Genomic DNA, 18933 nt, shown 5'->3' with positions numbered 1-18933 from the left:
AAATACTAAGCAGAAACTCACCTCAGAGTGCAGGTCCTGCAAAATATCTCCCAGAAGATCATCTTTTGACAGGTCCACGTCCTTCTACACTCAAACACAAAGAACGAAGAGCTGACCTTCCCAACGAGTAATCCCACCACTGACCACTTATGACGAAGCACGCCACCATTATTAATAACGAAGTGCAGTGGACTAGTGTAACTCACCTCCACAGGCTTTTTGACATTGTTGTTCATAAACATACTTTTGATGCTCTTGGGCTTACTGACAGCTACTTTTTTAGCATTCTTAGACTCGCCTCCTTTACCACCCGATTTCTCTGTTAAAAGGAAAATGAGGGAATGTTACCGGTGGCTTTAGAGCAGACTGAGCGATGGCTCACAGCCACTCCGGACTCACTCTTGTGTGCGCTGTCTTGTGCGTCTTCCTGCAGATCGTCATCAAAGATCTCTCTTCCATCCTCCACGTAGCCTGTTCCATCTGACATAGCAGACATGTACAAAAATCACTTAACCCCCTCAGATTACAACCCTGATACAGTTTTCACCTAAACTGCGTGTACGAGAAGCTCGCCTGTCACTGAATTTCCATTAATCAACATGCGACACGGACTGGCACGGAGGCAGGTCAAACGAACACAGGTAACACGCACCTGGGTTGACCAGCACCAGTTATGTGTATTCAGCTAGACTCACCGTCATCGATAATCCAGTCATCGTCCTGCCTCTCCCGCACCATCTTAGAGTACTGGTCCTCATCCACCTCCTCATACACACTCCTGATGTCCTCCACCTGCACCGAAGACGCTCTTTAAAAAACAAAGACCACACACGAGGAGCCAGAACGCGCAGTCCTCCCCACACACACACACACAACAGTCCCACACAGCAGACCCCCCCCCACACACCAGAGCCCCCCCCCTACACACACACACATCAGTCCCCCCCCCCCCCCACCACACACACACACACACACACTCACTCACTCACTCACTCACTCACTCACCTCGTATTTGAGCCTCTCGCCCTTCTTGGCTTTCCTAATCTGCTCCAGTGCGGATTTGCGGCCCACTTTCTCCTTCTTCTCGCGCCTGGAGCGGGAGGCGCCGATGCCGCAGCTGTCCGTCCCATCTGCGAGAAGGTCAACAAACACCAGTTAGTTCGGAAACCCCGTTACACGACCCGAGCCGAGCCGACCCGACCCGACGGGCAATAACATGAGTGAAAAAGCGGGAAAGAACACAACACGTCAATTCATGAAGTAGTCGGATAAAACAGTTAGCTAAGCTGCTAACGCTAGACTGCTACAATGAAGATAGCGCGCGAGGCGTTGCGCGTGCTGACCGCGGTCTCCGCCGTCCGTGTGTTTCTCCGGGTCTGAGACGGGGCCCATCTGACGTGGTTCTGCACGAGACACTAAACGACACCGATCCGCCAGCGCGAGCAGGCACAACGACGCACTACGCGCCAAATCGTCTTCGCGGGGGAAACTCATACGACGGAAATGACGCCAAGCTCGGACGACCAATCAGAGTTCAGCTCGAGACCAGCGTGTTCACACGCGCTTCGGTATGGCGGAAGTGACGTGAGGGCAAGCCGGGCGAGATTTCTGGGTTTTTGTTTTATTTGTTTTGTTTGTTTATTTCAAATCTCTTAACGCAGACAAACGCGTCGTATCCATGAATATGTAGTCGACTAAGTGTTTTCTCAAATACACATTCGGTTGTTGTCCCAGGTTCTTTTCAGATTTTAGATTAAGCCACAATTGGCATAGCTCAAACAAAGCGAAGTACAGTATCTCTGAATGACTGACAGGTGGTGTGAGACCTCATTGTAAGGGACGTGTCGGTCATATTTAGTCTCTACAGGTCACGGGGCGGACATGTATTCCAGCAGCTGATGCAGGAAGTCAAAATGCTGGAGTAGAGAATTAAGCATCATGCATTTGTGATCATGCATTTTAAACATCCATCTTGTACAAAAATCTAATACAGTGCTTACAAAGATATATTCACGTGAGTGAACTGTTAAGACTGTATATATTTTTTTTATTTCATAAAGGTAAATAATGCATGCAAGAACACTAAAGAAAATACACTATAATCTATATAATACACTATAAGTAATAAATCAAAGACTATTGTCTGCAGTTCAGCTCTGTTTAAATAAGATTCAGAGATGCAACAAACTGACTTAGACCGAAGGTTCAGGGATACTTACTGATGGGTAGTGATGGTGCAACATCCTCCCCATCCAATCACACTCTCCTATGTAAATCAGAGAAGAAGCCCTGCGTGCTGATTGGCCCTCTCCTGCTTTGCTGTTGCCCCAATCCAGAAGCCTTCCTCTTTGTTGTTGTGATGGTGAGTGATGGTGGTCATGCAAAAAGGCCACAGGCTGCTTAGCTAAGCTCGTGGGCTCTTGTGCTCTCTCTGAGCCGGGGGTGGAGGAGAGGAGGGGGAGTGTGGGCGGGGAACGAGGCTTTGGCTCACTGGAGAACAGCAACTCGGGAGCGGCATCACTAGCAGCTGAGGGTGGAGAAAACAGCAGCTCCACGCTGATGCTGAGCAGGAAGCAGGTGGAAGCCCAGCCCTTTGTCTCTGGAGCCCCTGGTGAAACATGGAGGAGTTGGAGCACACCTGCCCCCAGCCTCGCACGGTGAGAGAGCCTCGGCCGCGCGCCGTGTCAGTGTGTCTGTGAAGGAGGCGGGAGAGGCAGGGGGATATCGACAGCCTCCTCACTCTTTGTCTCTCTCCCTCTGTCTCCGATGTCTCTGGCAGAGGGGTTGGCAGCTGTGGTTTTTCTAGAGGTAGGTCAGACTCTGGCAGTAAAGGAGTCGTGGTGTTGCGGTGTGTTCTCCACGGGCCGCGTCCCCGGGGCACGCCTGGCGTTACGGCCGAATGAGCCACGGCTGTCGCCTACAGACTCTTTAATCTGTCGCCTACAGCCTCTTTAATCTGTGCATGTGCCAATAGTCACTCATTGCCAAAGCTGCAGTTGAGTGGCGTTTTAGGCAGCCTCCGATTTGCTTTCTCCAAAACTGCAGATTGTCCTTCTGTTCATCTCTTGCTCCTCCCCCTCACCTTGCGCAGCATTCTGGGAAAGGTCCTTAACGTCCTTTAAGTCTCGTTTCCCTGTTGTTATGGGGATACAGGATCCATTTGTTGACCCTTTTTGCTAACGTCATCGGTATCATGGTGATTCGCCTCAGAGGACATTTCTACTGTTAATCACATGAAGATGTGAACTAGGTCGCAGTGGAATCAGGTGATGCAACTAGGCAGGTTTCATCCTGATACACTTCAGATGGGCACCATGGGATAGGTGGGCACCATCAAATGAGCTCCTAGCTGAGAGCTGAATTCAAAAGAACATTTAGTCTAATTTCTTTAATCTGTTGTCTGTGCAGATGGTCTGGAAGGCGTCCTCCGTCTGAAACGAGCCGTTTGGCTGCACGCTTTGTTAGCAGGCGCTGTGTGTTTTACTGCAGACAGAGACCTCTCGCTGTGGCTCTACGCTGTTGTGTGGCGTCTCCACCACTCCCTGCTTCTCATCTGAAGCTGGATCGGCAGTTAGGGCTTCATTTCAAGGTCCCAGTGTCGCCGTATTCCCGGGTCTTACTCTTGCTTTGTTGTGCCATGGTCTGAAATGATCTGTTATCAGATACTGCCTCTCACAGAGAACCTGTTAGCAAGAGGATCAATCCACATCACCAAGAGACCCTGGCCAATCAATATGGCAGGCAGAAATTCCCATTAGCTTATGCATGGGAGAAATGTTTTAGAGAAAGTTAATGCAGTATGGAAGGTGCAGGCGTGTGGGCTGCTTCAACCTCTCAAGGTGCTTTTAGCCGTCAGACTAAAGCAGTCTGGTCGCTCACACCCTAGAGAACATTCCAGTATCAGGAGGAAAGTTTTTGGTCAAGCACACGGCTTTCTCCACAATTATTGACTAAGCCCAATATATGTACTGATGGAAGTACACATACTGTTATAAAAAGCACATTGTTCAAAACATCACGTCTCATATTAGAAAAGGCGATTGATTAGTTGGGCTGGGAGCTTCGAGTTGCTTCTCACACGCTTGTCTTACTCATTCTTGTTTTCTCCGTAGAGACTCACACAGCCTGCAATATTCGCCAAGGAGACCAGCTGCGAATGTCGTGCGCCCCACGAGAAACTGACAGTGGAACAGGCCCGACTCGGCACCCCGGGTCAGTTGGCCCCTCCTCCCCCTCCACATCCTCCTCTTCCTCCACACCTTTCATCCTTCTCTTCCTCATCCTGTCAAGCTCCATCACTGTCTTTCCCTTCAAGCTGCTGATTTGGCTCATGAGGTCATTTAAAGTCAGGTGTATGCAGGCTGCCGGCGAGCTGTGTCCACCTCTGGGACAGGAACCCAGGAACATGGGTCTTGTGTATATATATCCATGGCAATATACTGTATATATGTTTAATAACACATGACACAACATGATATGTACATCGTTCCTTCCTCCACAGTGGACAGGCCTGTTCGTGTCTACGCGGATGGCATCTTCGACCTCTTCCACTCTGGCCATGCCCGCGCTCTGATGCAGGCCAAGAACCTCTTCCCAAACACCTACCTTATTGTTGGAGGTACATGCTCGCAACATCCCCCCTCCGACCCGCCTCGGTGGCTCTCCGTGTTCCGGCCCGCCTGCTGAACGCGGTGTTGTGTGTGTGCGCAGTGTGCAGCGACGAGCTGACGCACAAGTTCAAGGGCTTCACCGTGATGACGGAGGAGGAGCGCTACGAGGCGCTACGCCACTGCCGCTACGTGGACGAGGTGGTGCGAGACGCTCCCTGGACGCTCTCCCAGGAGTTCCTGGAGAAACACAAGGTCAGTCGAAAGGTTCATGGTGAGCTGCTCGCGCAAACGTCCCCCCGATTCACCTCAGGTTTAGATCCCTGTCACACGGTTCACGTGTTGAATGAGCTGAATTGAGTTTCCTGTTTTTTATCATGGTTTCACATTTTCTCAGATTGACTTTGTGGCTCATGACGACATCCCATACTCCTCAGCGGGATCTGAGGACGTATACAAGCACATTAAGGACGCAGGTGAGGGGAAACGTTGCGTCTCTAAAGTTGATGTGTAGGTTTTAGGTGCATGTGTACACACGTGTATGCGCGTGTCTGTGTGTGTGTGTGTGTGTGTGTCAATCCTGGTCTAACACCTGTGTCTCAGGTATGTTTGTGCCCACTCAAAGAACAGAGGGAATTTCAACATCCGATCTCATCACGCGCATAGTGAGGGACTACGACGTCTACGCCAGACGCAACCTGCAGAGGGGCTACACAGCCAAGGAGCTGAACGTCAGCTATATCAATGTAAATATACCAGCACTGCCTTCCCTTATAAGGTTTTAGGAATTTGGGGATTTCCTTATGTGTCTCTAATTCCATAAGTTAGTAGTTAGTGAGCTGTTAGCTTCTGGGCCAGTCACTTCATCTTTTTGAGCTGCTGCTCAATGTCATTTGACAGCCGAATGCAGTTTGAGGACTGAATTAAAAGCCTATTTCGGTATATGTGACCTAACAGACTCGTGTAATTGGCAAGCATTACATTGATTGATAAAGGGAGAAGGAACCTGGGCCATCGCGCTGAACTACTGATCTCTGGACAACAGAGTAAAACCTCAGGAGTCTAATGACAGTTAAGACTGGGGTTAAAGGGTGGAAAGTTGCTCCAAGGTGAAAAAGGTCAAAGGGCAGGTCCTAGCTTCTCTTGGTCCAATCGCTGACCAGAGCCATGCTTTCGAATGACCCTGCCAGGAAAAAAAATACCGCTTGCAGAACCAGGTGGACAGGATGAAGGAGAAGGTGCGAACAGTGGAGGAGAAATCCAAGCACTTTGTGTACCGGGTGGAAGAGAAGAGCCATGACCTTATCCAGAAATGGGAAGAGAAGTCCCGCGAGTTCATCGGCAACTTCCTGGAGCTCTTTGGCCCTGACGGGACATGGGTGAGTCCTGCCATTAGTCAGACCTTCGACCCTGACGGGACATGGGTGAGTCCTGCCATTAGTCAGACCTTCGACCCTGACGGGACATGGGTGAGTCCTGCCATTAGTCAGACCTTCGACCCTGACGGGACATGGGTGAGTCCTGCCATTAGTCAGACCTTCGACCCTGACGGGACATGGGTGAGTCCTGCCATTAGTCAGACCTTCGACCCTGACGGGACATGGGTGAGTCCTGCCATTAGTCAGACCTTCGACCCTGACGGGACATGGGTGAGTCCTGCCATTAGTCAGACCTTCGACCCTGACGGGACATGGGTGAGACTGGCTGTTAGTCAGACCTTCGACCCTGACGGGACATGGGTGAGACTTGCCATTAGTCAGACCTTCGACCCTGACGGGACATGGGTGAGTCCTGCTGTTAGTCAGGAAGAACCTGCAGGGGGGGGGGCAATAAGACTAAAGCAAGCAGGGGGCACAGTGAACTGTGCAGGGTTATAAAAACAAAACAAAACAATAATGTAATGATATTGTGGGTCCAGCAGGGGGGGTAAAGGTCTCCAGACTGTCTTTCAGATCTTCTCTCTCTACCCCCTCTCAGAAGCAGATGTTTCAAGAGCGGAGTGGGCGTATGATCCAGGCTTTCTCGCCCCGCGGCTCGCCCTGCAGTAGCCCTCCGAGGGAGCTGTCTCCACCCCGGTCGCCCTCTCCCCCATCCCGCTGGGTGCTGCCAAGAACATCGCCACCCTCGTCACCAAAGGGTGCCTCCGCCTCCATCAGCAGCATGAGCGAGGGTGACGAAGATGAGAAGTGAGGAAGTGGCCGTCACCCGCCCGCCCACGCCACACTCTCCCCTCCCCCACACACTCTCCCCATACCTGTGCACCCACTGGCAGTGATGACCAGTTCACACAAGTATCCCCATGGGAGTCACATATGTATACTGGTGCAATACAGGATGGCCAGGGTCCTGTTGAGCGTTTCCAGATACATAGAGTACTTATGAAAGCCATCGCTGACCTCTTCTCCTTAAGAGAGAGCAACTTCACCATGAGGTTAAAAGAGGGATTGCACTCTCCAGATTTGTTCTCTTGTGCTCAGGTTGGACCGAAGTGTAAAGACTGTCCTTGTAATGTACTGTCCATCCTTGCCTGTCCACCTTTGGGTTGGAGATTAAGATTTTTCTTTCGCATACTAAAGGAACTATGGGAGCTATTTGACATCTGTCTGTCACCCATGTCATCTAACGCACCACTAACACGTTTGTCAAGTGGTAGACTATTAGATGTTTTTGCTTTGAGATAAAACACTGATCTGTTCTCCAGTCGCAGTGTCAACGTTATTCCTTCCTCCTCAGCATCAAAATGAAAATGTTATGTGACAAGCAGTAATCAGACTGATATAATCAGAACATTGTCCCTATATCTCATCAGACCTCTGTAGGAATTTAATCTTGGTGGTTCGGATGGCTTGTGGGACTTTTGAAACTTCAAGATTCCACATAAGGTGTCGTGCGACAGGCCAGGGGGTGTGTAAGGTGTTGTTTCACGACACCAGCGCGGCCCCTGTGGACGCACAACTGTTACGACTCGCTGTGCAGTCCACAGGGCGGTGCCCCACCTCAGACGTTCACGCCACGCTCACCTAGGGATGCTGTAGGGAACGCACTGTATTTAACCTTGCACTCTGTACAAACCTTTCAATGTGTCCTTCTGTTTGTATATTATTTTCTACTTCTGGCTTCTAAATGTAAATAAAGTATAATACCAAGGAGAACATACAGGACTCTGGGTGAAATACATATAGAAAGAATAAAAATGAAACAACAATTTCAAATAATAAGAACATCACTCTGAAATATGGGTGGGAATTTGTTTTATTGAATTGAGGTTTTGATGAGAATGATTGAACAGTTCAGCAACACCAATACAGTATGTGAGTGGGGTAGGTGAACACCTACGTGCTGAAGACTGGACTTTAAAGAAACGTCGGATTAGGACAAGACGTTTCCTGCAATACTAAAAAGTCTACAGCAAAACAGCAATTCTTCATCTATTGTACAGTGGTGAGAATATACACACTGGAACACAACACATACTGGGTAAATCAGCCATGCCTACTTTTGTACAGTAGTTCAAACAGGAGCAGTGGTGACCCAGAAGGACAGAAGTACCGAGGGAGGCGTCACACCATGTGAGCAGCACTATACAAAAGCTGTGATTTTGGAATGAAACGGTTACATGAAAAGCATGCTGGGAAAACCAGCCCTGGAACACATGGGAATGCATTTCTATTTGGGCTGTGTACATCAAGATGGGTTCTCTAAGTACATGCTGGTTTCATGTTATCTAATCCTTCATTATCTCAAATGGCCAGAGATACTGAATTGCTCTGAGGAGCAATTTCACACAGTTATTCTAAAACGATTTACATTTCAACTTCAGTGAAGGAAAAGGTTCATACAAATATTGCAAGGTCCAATCATTCCTCTTCTGGGCACAACAGCAAAAAATAGTAAAAACACAAAACAAGCTCTTGATGCCAGAAACTAAATACTTCTCTCGCAACTAGCTGAGCTCAGAGTGGCATTTCAATTATATCTCTAGAACAAAGTGAGATACTTAAATAAAACCGTCTTTTTCACACCCTATAATAGCTTCACCAAACCCACCATTCAGTGGGCTAAAGTAAAGGAATGTTGCCACATGATCTAAGGAAAATGTTAATTGGTTTCACTCATTATTTGCAAAATCAACAATTTTTTCAGATACAAGAATGTGAATGTCATAAATAGAACGTCAGCCATGTTCACAAAGATTTGCAGCTTTCAATAAATATCAGAACATTCTCGAATCATCTTTCAAAAACTTTTTTTCCCTAAACAGAAAAAACCAACATTCATCTCAATTAAATGCACTTTCAAAATAACTTACGAGGTCCTGAGGAAACTCTAAAATGTGCAGAGAATCAGGAAATAATAATAATAATAATTAAAAAAAGGGACTTTCAGCAAAATAAAAGGCTGAAGTTCAGAGGCATACAAAAGGAGGAGAAAAACCCTGTTACAGTTTAAAAGAAATTCCTCCTTAAGGAACCACACATTTATGATTGCATCACTAGCTCACAAACACAGGAATGTCATTTGTGAAGGTCTCCTTTACAGTTCTGCATTGATCATACTGGCATGCTGGTATTGGATAGAGATATCAGGAGGTGAGGAGGAGAGGAGGAGGAGAGGTGAGATGAGGAGAGGAGAGGGGGGGGGAGGAGGAGGAGAGGTGAGATGAGGAGAGGAGAGGGGGGGAGGAGAGGAGAGGGGGGGAGGAGAGGTGAGGGGGGGAGGAGGAGGAGAGGTGAGATGAGGAGAGGAGAGGGGGGGAGGAGAGGAGAGGGGGGGAGGAGGAGGAGGAGAGGTGAGATGAGGAGAGGAGAGGGGGGGAGGAGGAGGAGAGGTGAGATGAGGAGAGGAGAGGGGAGGGGAGGAGAGCTTGTGTTACAGGTCAGTGGCTACTGATTCATATAACACCCAAAGATGCTGACCATGTGGATCTGTAAACATTACTTCATGTTCCTGTCATTTTGGACCAGCTGATACAAGAATAAGACACGCTTTCCATCAAAAGAAGGTTACTGTTTACAAAAAAGGAAAATAAGAAAATAAGGGTAGTGAGGGCGATCGTTTGAAAGGCCTTGTTGGGTTCACCTGTGTCAGGTCCTCCCATGTCAGGGACACCCGTGTCGGGGACACCTGTGTCAGGTCCTCCCATGTCGGGGACACCCATGTCGGGGACACCCTGGTTCCGCTGGTGCTTTCGTTAGAGCCATTGCAAGTCTTCATCAGAGTAACAGAAAGCTCAGAATGTGTTTGGGGAAGTAAGAACCCTCCTACAGATAAATTAGAGGAACACCCCCCCCCCCCAGCCCCGTTTATGTTTAAAATAAACTCAAAGTCACCAAACGTTACTAGTCCACAAACACGATTTGTGAAGTTCACCTTCTTTACAGTTCTGGTCGTGATCGAGATATTGACAGGGAAAAAGAGCTTGTGTTACATTTCATTGGCCACTGATTCTTAAAACAGCCAAAGAGGGGAATCACCCATGGGGGGTGGGGGTCATATGGGGGGGAGCCCAAAATTTTTGGCTACTTCACCACTCCTCCTTTTCACTCAAGTGAACCAAACATGGTGGGAGAGGGCAGGACTAGTTTGTGAAAGAAACGATTCTCGAAATTCGTTTGTGAAGTTCTGCCCGGACGGTTTTTAAGTCTCAAAAAGAGGACATGTCCGGGTAAAAGATGACGTCTGGTCATCCTCAGTTACAGAAAGTTCAGGGTCAGAGTGGGTTTGGGGAAAAAAGAAACCTAAAGATTAATAGGTCACAGAGTCTGAAGGACTTCTAATGCCCTGAAAGGTCTCACACAACTACAGAATTATCTAAAGTGGCAGTTATGTCTCTCCATATTTGCACATTCCTTGTGAAATTACAACCAAATGCTTATCAAACAAGTGGTTTATAATTGATCTAATGCTTTGAATTGTATAATTCTCTAACATTTAATTCTATATATAACATTTGGTTATGCGTTTGTTAAATCTTGCTTACCAAAAGTACTCGTGCACCTTACAAGTAAAACAAAGCAAACATTCCTTCCTTCTTATTCAACCAGCATTCCCTACGTCACATGGAATGGTTCTCGGTGGTTGGTAAGTAAACAGCAGGCTTCATGTTTCTCCTGCCTGTGAGTCTCCCAGTGGCAGAAAACTAAAAGTGCATCACCTCAGCCATAGGACACACCACCTAGGTTCTCTGGCTCTTCTGGGTAGGGGCCCAATCACGTGGCCCTTTTCACCCAGAACCCAGGCCCCGTTCTCTCAAGGCACCCACAGAAATCGCCACCTCCCCGTCTTTCCGGACCGCGCCACAAGGGGGCACTACGACCAATGTGTGATGGTGTACTGAGGAGGAAGGGGCAGATGCTCGTTTCGGCTCTGCTTAGGGAACGCTAACGAGCACAGAACACTTGGCGTCGATGTGCTGTTGCCACAGCAACAGAAACTAGACTAAAGGGGAGGGGGGGTGGTGGTGAAGGGGGTAGCGGGCCTGGGACCAGGCAGCGGTGCGTGGGGGGGGTGAGGCGATTATCTTTTGGCCTTGTACGTGGAGGCATCCCGCGGCTCCTTGCTGGGGTTGCTCCAGTCGTCCGCCTCAGGGCCGCCCTGATAGTGGCGCCAGGCGGACTTGTTGAACACGGGCAGCCGCTCAAATGATTCGCCGGAGAGAGCCTGGAGAAAAGAGGAGGAGTTAACAAGCTCGGGGCACAGCAAAGAGTCAGGTGGACACACAAGCCACGCCCACCTTCAGTGGAGACAAAAGCCACACCCACCTTCAGGTAGATGACGGCGTCCGTCCCCACCCCCTCCATGGAGTACAGCTTCAGGTCCCCCTGAAAGTAGCGTGCGTACAGTCTGGAGATGGGGAGGCCGTGGCCAAACCCAGCCTGGCGGAAACAGGGGGAGGATTGTTACAACGGACACGACGACTGCTGTGACAGGGTCTCCCTCTGCATGCTGATCGCTGGTTCGTGTGTTTCTCTCCTACCAGGGGAACTCGTTTGGAGTCCAGGCTGGGGGTCGGTGCGGTGGAGTAGGTGTAGTTGAACAGCCTGTCAATCTTCCTCAGAGGAACGCCTCCACCCCGGTCGCTGATCTACCGCGGGGGTGGGGGGGGACGACACATGCACATGTTACTCTGACGCTGCCTCCCCGGACCAGCCGGATGTTCTCAACCACCCCCCCGTTTCTGCACACGACCCTATGTGGCACCCCCAACACATGACACCGCAGTGCGCACACCCACACACACAAACACACAGAATGTGACTGACCTTTATGGACAGGTCCTCCATGCCTAGGGTGACCTTTGCCTTAATAGGTGGAAGGTCGTCTTTGTCCTCTTCGTGGTGTTCAACTGTAGCTCTCATTGCGTTCTGCACACGCAGACACACACCCAGAGTCAAGGCCTGAGGGACTATACATGTAACATCTGTGCTACGTTCGGGCCAGACTCTTACATCGTTCTGAAACCTTCCTCACCGATGCTAGATTTCTGACAACACCTGCAACCTCAGGATTTTTTGTAAGCTAGCTCCTCTATATGTCCTACAGATTTTCAACGCATGAACTGTCAAGAGTAAATGATCCTATATTTATCGTCAACAAAAGTAATTCCAAAGGAAAGACAGGGTGTATGTGTCATTAGCGGGACAACTGTGAAAACGTCTAAATCGTGTAAGACACTTGTCTTTCCAGAGACCAGGGGAGACAGAACCAGGCTCCAACTCCTCACCTTGAAGAGTTCAAACAGCATGTGGAACAGATGAGAGGGAACATACACCACCTGGATGGGCTTCTTGGGTGCCTTGGCTACAAAAACAGAACATTTGCATCGTTATTTTATGAGATGTCAAATGTAACTACATCAAGCATCAGCCAAGACACAGAAGACACACTGCTTACTTGAGCTGGGCAAGCAGCACTGCTACACTGTTAAAACTACATTTACATTTACTACACTTACTTGTCTTTTTGACAACTGATATACAACACGTGATGTACAGTAACACATGACATGAAGACTAGAGCACCGTGACAATAGATCATTAGCAGAGTTTTTTCTTAACATATGCTGAATATTGTCATTACTTGACCAAATGCATATTTCATAATGTAAGATTTATATCAATTATACACAATCTGAAAACTGCAAGTGGTGTTAGGCTACAGCCATATTTTCCACCAACTCATTATAATTCTTTCACGTTTATTTATGTTTTCATAGATTTTATTAAATGAGCTGCAAATGTTTGTTCATATATTGTATCAGACACTCAGAATAACTGAAGCATCATAATCAAGTATCTCGTAGCATCATGATCTCGTTTGTCTTTTGTCCCCGTGGCCCACCGCCCCGTGGATCACGTACCATTGAACTCCTCGACCTTCAGCTCCGGAGCAGCGGGGTAGTACTGCTCACACAGCATCTTGGCCGTCTCATACGCGTCTGAGAGTCAGAGGTTAAGACTCAGCTCATGGGGAGAAACTGCACTCACGGGAGAGAAGTCAAAGAGATGGAGACGAAAGACCAACGTCGTCTTACCGGTGACCACGTCGGAGACGCTGCACGCCGGGTCGATACTGCCGATGTGTTTGGGGTGCGCCGGGTTTGTGTCGTTGCCAAACAGGAGAGCTGCAGGTGACAACTTATTGTTTATTCATTTGTTTGTTTGTTTACCTGTTTACAGAACACCTGAGCCACGTGGCCACGCCTCCCAGGAACCTACTGTGCTGGTTGATGAGCATGCGGAAGGAGATGCGGTTGGTGTAGAAGCGGTCCAGAAAGTACTGGATGTTGGAGCTGACGAACGGGTCGAAGCCGAACTTCTCCTTGTACTCGATGACGCCCTGGGCCATTGTGGGCACCACGTCATTGTGCCGGTTCCTGATCTCAATAAGGATCTCCAAGAAGCTGCAGTGCAGACACGTGTAGGCAGCAGGTGAAAGGTACAGGTGTATACAACTTACCATGCATTTTGGATTACAAACTGTCTGCATATGGATGATGTAAAGATCCACTGAAATCCTCCATCACTGTCTTGTTCGCTCAGACAGATCCACTTTTCCCCTGTGCTTCCTTTTTTGGTTATGAGGCTTTTTTTTTCTTTTGCTCTAATCTAGACGGCATGTCCCTGTGTTCCCTCCGTCCTGATGTCACCCTCATGTAACTCAATAGCTACACACCAAACAAAGTGACCAGTGGCAAAAGCCGTGGACCCTGGAGCTGAACAATAAGACAATAACAGACTGAAGACGTGTGTGGGGAGCAGAAAGGAGCTGCACTCACTCATTCAGGGCACGTTCATCATCTGGGCTCCTGCTCTCATAGGCGAGCAGCTCCAAAAAGCTCTGCATGTACCTACGGAAGAAAACAACCATTTAAAAGAAGCCAAACCACAGCCGGCAGGCTTGGATCAAAGCGACAGCAGCGTCTACTATGGTTGTGCAATCTATTACTGGTATTGTTGTCATCACAATACTGGTTCTGTGTTCGCTGCCATGTGTAAATCAGCCCTTTACCAAATCACTATCACTACATGTGTGTGCTGTGAGGGTCCTGAACACACTCTAGCATCTCAGTTGAGGATTCTGCAGTTGTTTGGATTCATCCGACAAATAATTTATGGTCAGAATAAAGCAAAATAATATTCAAGCAAATACCCCTCATCTGGTAATCTATTGGAGTACATATGTACTTGTTTATATGTGTGTCCTTACATAAATACGCATGTGCTCCAAAATGTATTATATTGAAGATATACACTCCCTATTATATATATTCCCGATTAGATTTTCTAATATATTCCTGATATTGTTTCTGAATATTTTCAAACACCATGCTGTTTTCATTGCATAAACAGCCATGATGTTCAGTCTCTTGATTTTTATTGGAAAAAGGCAATGATGTGTCATTGTGCTCATGTGACTTCATCAACAGTGGTAGAGACTAATTTAGTCAAACGATATGTAAATAATATATGAATATATTTTTGTCTGGTATAGTGTTCATCAGAGGTGGGGACTCGAGTCACATGACTTGGACTCGAGTCAGACTCGAGTCATTAATATTAAGACTTTTGACTTGACTTGAAAAAATATTCAGAGACTTAGACTTGACTTGGACTTTTACACCAATAACTTGGGACTTGAATTGGACTTGAACCTGTTTACTTGCAAAGACTTGATTTTTTTTACCCCAAATCTAAATTTTAAAACGCATATTAATATTTATAAAGTGCGCCCCATTAATTTCATTTCCGTCCTTCTGACGCAGACCAGTCCTCTGCTTTTCCACACTCTGTACGTGTGTGTGCATGAGCTGCAGCACAACCAATCAAATGGGGGGTTGGCGAACGTAAATTTTTACCGGGCGGGGTGTAAAATGGACACAAATTAAGTATTATATCGCGATCGATCGATCGCCAGTGGTTGGTGCCAGAGCGAACTAGTAACTCATTGAATCATAGATGTGGATCAGAGGTAAATAAACTAGAATTTTTCCGGCGTGAGAAATCGGATGTGTGGCGTGAGAGCGTGTGAAGACGGTCAAATGCGTGTGTCTCACGCTCAATGCGTGAGAGTTGGCAACCCTGGGTTCTGTATCTGAACTCGGGGAAGAGAGCCTCTCTCTGTCACCATCATAATATCCAGTTCTATCTCAGCATGGATTGTGTATTTGAAGACATCTACGTCGAGAAAATAAATATATTGACAATATATTGTCAATACAAAAAAATATATACCTGCAACATTGGTAAAAAAAAAAAAAAAAGACTCGAAAGGACTTGAAATTCCAAGTTTCAGACTTGGGACTTGACTTGACTATTGCCTGTCTTGACTCGAGACTTGACTTGACTTGAGTGTCTTTGCTTGAGACTTGACTCGGGACTTGAGGTATAAAGACTTGGACTTACTTGAGACTTGCAAAACACTGACTTGGTCCCACCTCTGGTGTTCATGTGCTGAGGAAGGTTTGGTTGTAATGGAACCCAAACGAAAACAGTTTCATTACACTCTAAATCTTCCTCTTCATCAAGTTTCTCTTGCAAGAATCTCTTCTCTACTAATAGTGTACATGGTCTTACAATGTCTTAACCATGATGCTTAAGAGGTTCACAAAGCTGTTTTTAATAAACTTCCAGGCATATTGTAATCACCATGATCACCATGTGAATTAACACAGCCTCGGTAACCGTTACCTGCATGACACTCACCATTTCTGCACCAGTTTGACGGAGGGCTGGCTCACCAGCCTGTCAGGCAAGAGGTTCACCTCACGCATGGTGTTGGCCAGCCGCACAGGAAGCTCCTTCCTGAGGAACATGTAAGAGGTCTTCTCACACGCATTGTCCCGGCCTGGAAGGCGCACACACACACACACACACACACACACACACACAGACACGAGGGGTCACGGGGATGGAAAGACAAAGGAAATGAAGGAACGTTGTTTGCCTGCAATGACCTGACTGCTGACTCATCCACAATGGGGTTTAGCGGGAGAATGAGTCATCAGAATCCACGGCAAAGGTCCCTCATCATCGCCCCAAAAAGGAAACGTGTGATACAGTGCACGTGTTTACCCACCAATTAAATCCATATTAAAACGAGACATGACAAGCAACACGTAGCGCACGCACCAGTTATACAGCTGTGACAGAGTGAACGTGAACTAGTCCAACAACTCAATACTCACTCACACCACCTTACACACACATTTGTCTGTATTCCCAAACAAATCAAGGTGAAAAATGGCATTTCAGGCCCATATATCATCGTTTACCGAGTAATGCAATAAAACAGGAGGTTTAATCGGTGTCTGACAAATAATAACACATTCATTATTTTACCATGCAAAATGTAATGAAGAAGATGAACAGAAAATATAGTGTAACGTTTCAATTCAACATAAAGGCAAACTGGTACATATGAAGTGTGTCCACACACACAGGCTCAGAGTCCAAGTGTCCTGTGCAGTAATTTAAGGCTATGACGGAATCTTAATAGCAAAGACGTCCTCACTGTACATGTGTTGGGCAAGTTTATACGCTGACAAAACCTGCTGGACTAAAAACCCTCACAAAACAGCTGCACAGCAATAAGAGGAATGAAAGGACAGCCCGGGCCGAACCCTCCGGTCCACCGGGGCCCGAACCCTCCGGTCCACCCGGGCCGAACCCGCCTCTCACAGCCCCCGCCAGCGCCCTTTCGTCCCGCCAGACACACTCACCGAACTCCAGGAACTGCTTGATGGAGAGCGGGGACGGAGAGAAGCGGGAGTAGTACTCTATTCTGGCCGAGACGTTGTTGAGCAGCAGCGCCGACACCTTCATGGCGAGAGCCGCGTCGCCCGCGTCACACGCGTCAGCCGCGTCACACACGCGTCACACACGCGTCAGCCGCGTCACACGCGCCGCTCCGACGCAGGTTAGCCGCGTTCAGGTACCTACTGCCACAAAGCAGCACGCTACTTCATCGGAAGCGTTTCCCACATGCTTCCCCGTCGCTGTTTTCGGTGAAGGTTTACGATGAACGCCGTTATTGTCGTCGATACCGGATGCGCGCTGTTAAAAACACGGTTACGTTTGAACGGCCGCACGTCGCCCTTCAAGAGAGCGAGATGCGATTGGTCGACCGGCCGTTTGTCAAACCCGGAAGTGGCGAATGGCGCTTTGCCATTGGTTAATATTTGCATATCTCAATCGTTTTTCTGTTTGTTTTTTTATGCTGTCACTCTGGGTTGAAAGTCGAAGCACGCGATTTACTGTACTGTAATGCACACTGTACCACCTGCGTGGGGTTTCCTCTGCATCAATACCCCCCGTGGTAAACACGTCGTTGGAAAGAAGGAAAACAGCCATGATCAAACGCATGTGTACCTACGGATGATATGACCTGCAACAGCGTTTCTGTGCAGTCTGTTCTCTCTGTAGAGGTGCATTTGAAGAGGTGATATGGGTGTAAACACGAGGCAAGGGGTGCACATGTCGGAGAGCACAGTGTGTGTGTGTGTGTGTGTGTGTGTGTGTGTGTGTGTGTGTGTGTGTGTGTGTGTGTGTGTGTGTTAGAAGGTCATAGAGATTAGCCAACTGTTACCGGTTATCCTAAATTCTACAGATACGTGGGAAATCTCTTAAGACATGAAATACGACTCTGCGTCAGTGGGTGCAGATAGAACACAGAATGCTGAATCTTTATTTTTTTGGATCAATGGTTGTGAGACTCATTCTTCATCATAGATAAGTGATTTCATATCAAAATTTTATTACATGAAAGAGCTGATGTATTAAGTAGGGAAAGCTTACAGAAAGTTTGGTTGGCACACACATATTTACAAAATACCTATCAGTTTTGGTGAAGATGTGCCAACCAGAACCTATCACACAAACAATAACAAGTCATGGTTTCCAGCCAGGTTTAGACTTTGTCAGACCAAGCAGGGTGCCTACAGAAATGCAGATAGAGCCCTGTACAAAGAGGACAAGGACTCGCTAACGAAGGAGATCAGAGTGGCCAAAAGAAACTACACCGAAAGGCTAAAAAACAGGTTTTCAGCCAAACAATTCTGCATCAGTGTGAAGAGGCCTGCAAGACATCAGAACTACAGAAGACCACCCAAACAGCTGGATGACGACGTTAATGTCCTCTCCTGCAGCTTTGAAAAGTAAATTCACACCCCTCCCTGTTAATTCCCCTCCCCATTCTCCCCAACTGATGCCCAGACTGCACCCAAGATATATGTGAAAACCCGGTGTCCCAGTTCTACCACAGACAGGACAGCACCAAGTCCAGACGCTGTCTCCCTCGCCTGTCTTAAAACCCGTGCTGACAAGCTCTCTAGAGTCTAGTCTTCACACACATATTCAGCAGGTCCCTAGAGTTGTGTCCCCTCACATATTCCACCATTATCCCAATCCCCAAGAAATTCTCCACCACGAGTCTGAATGATCGTAGGCCTGTTGCTCTAATGTCTGTGGTCATGAAGGTTTTTGAATGACTACTGTTGGTCTACCTGAAGAACATCACACCTGTTGTCCCCGTGCAGTTTGCCTACAGAGTAAATATGTTCAGTCAACACACTGCACAACATCCTGCAACCCCTTGAACGCCTGGGAACCTGTTTGTGGACGTCAACTGAGCTTTCAACTCCATCACTGTAATCACCTCCGATCTCTCCAAGCTCACTGTATTGCACAGTTTACAAAGTGCTTTACAGTGAATAAAGTGCTTTACATAAAATAATAAAGCTTATTATATCATAGGATTACCTCAGGAAGGTATTTGCTCAAATTTAAAAGAAAGGAAATTAAAATAATGCCGTGAAAAATTTGAAGAC

General features: G+C 47.6%; 3 protein-coding genes across 5 annotated transcripts in view; 1 reads left to right on the top strand and 2 right to left on the bottom strand.

The window, feature by feature from the left end:
- The window catches only part of pola1 (polymerase (DNA directed), alpha 1), a 36172-nt gene extending 34650 nt beyond the window's left edge, over nucleotides 1–1522 (bottom strand). The window contains 6 exon segments of the mRNA XM_077013332.1: nucleotides 22–84; nucleotides 207–319; nucleotides 400–480; nucleotides 696–792; nucleotides 1006–1130; nucleotides 1344–1522. Of these exon segments, the coding sequence (XP_076869447.1) occupies nucleotides 22–84; nucleotides 207–319; nucleotides 400–480; nucleotides 696–792; nucleotides 1006–1130; nucleotides 1344–1494 (630 nt within the window). The 5' untranslated portion in view covers nucleotides 1495–1522.
- A 940-nt stretch (nucleotides 1523–2462) lies between these two features.
- pcyt1ba (phosphate cytidylyltransferase 1B, choline a) lies at nucleotides 2463–7754 on the top strand. 3 transcript variants are annotated; one of them, XM_077013336.1, is made up of 8 exons: nucleotides 2463–2657; nucleotides 4113–4212; nucleotides 4502–4618; nucleotides 4711–4862; nucleotides 5005–5083; nucleotides 5238–5353; nucleotides 5798–5986; nucleotides 6585–7754. In XM_077013336.1, exons 1-8 carry the CDS (start codon nucleotides 2619–2621, stop codon nucleotides 6795–6797), a joined length of 1005 nt encoding a protein of 334 aa, XP_076869451.1. In that variant the 5' UTR covers nucleotides 2463–2618; the 3' UTR covers nucleotides 6798–7754. The 3 variants fall into 3 exon arrangements, with proteins under 3 accessions (XP_076869451.1, XP_076869450.1, XP_076869448.1); XM_077013335.1 differs by having other exon boundaries at nucleotides 5211–5353; nucleotides 6588–7754; XM_077013333.1 differs by having other exon boundaries at nucleotides 2465–2657; nucleotides 5211–5353.
- An 87-nt stretch (nucleotides 7755–7841) lies between these two features.
- Nucleotides 7842–17209, bottom strand: pdk3a (pyruvate dehydrogenase kinase, isozyme 3a). The gene is made up of 11 exons (XM_077013331.1): nucleotides 16828–17209; nucleotides 15812–15953; nucleotides 13885–13956; nucleotides 13325–13509; nucleotides 13141–13230; nucleotides 12967–13044; nucleotides 12331–12407; nucleotides 11870–11971; nucleotides 11584–11691; nucleotides 11369–11482; nucleotides 7842–11267 (listed from the first exon to the last, which is right to left on the bottom strand). The coding sequence occupies exons 1-11, from the start codon at nucleotides 16928–16930 to the stop codon at nucleotides 11124–11126; spliced, it is 1215 nt and encodes a 404-aa protein (XP_076869446.1). The 5' UTR covers nucleotides 16931–17209; the 3' UTR covers nucleotides 7842–11123.
- Nucleotides 17210–18933: the final 1724 nt, after the last annotated feature.

This window comes from Brachyhypopomus gauderio, chromosome 7, assembly GCF_052324685.1.
Source record: "Brachyhypopomus gauderio isolate BG-103 chromosome 7, BGAUD_0.2, whole genome shotgun sequence".
NCBI lineage: Eukaryota > Metazoa > Chordata > Actinopteri > Gymnotiformes > Hypopomidae > Brachyhypopomus > Brachyhypopomus gauderio.
Note: the sequence above shows the minus strand (reverse complement) of the source record. Positions and strands in the feature narration are given on the sequence as shown.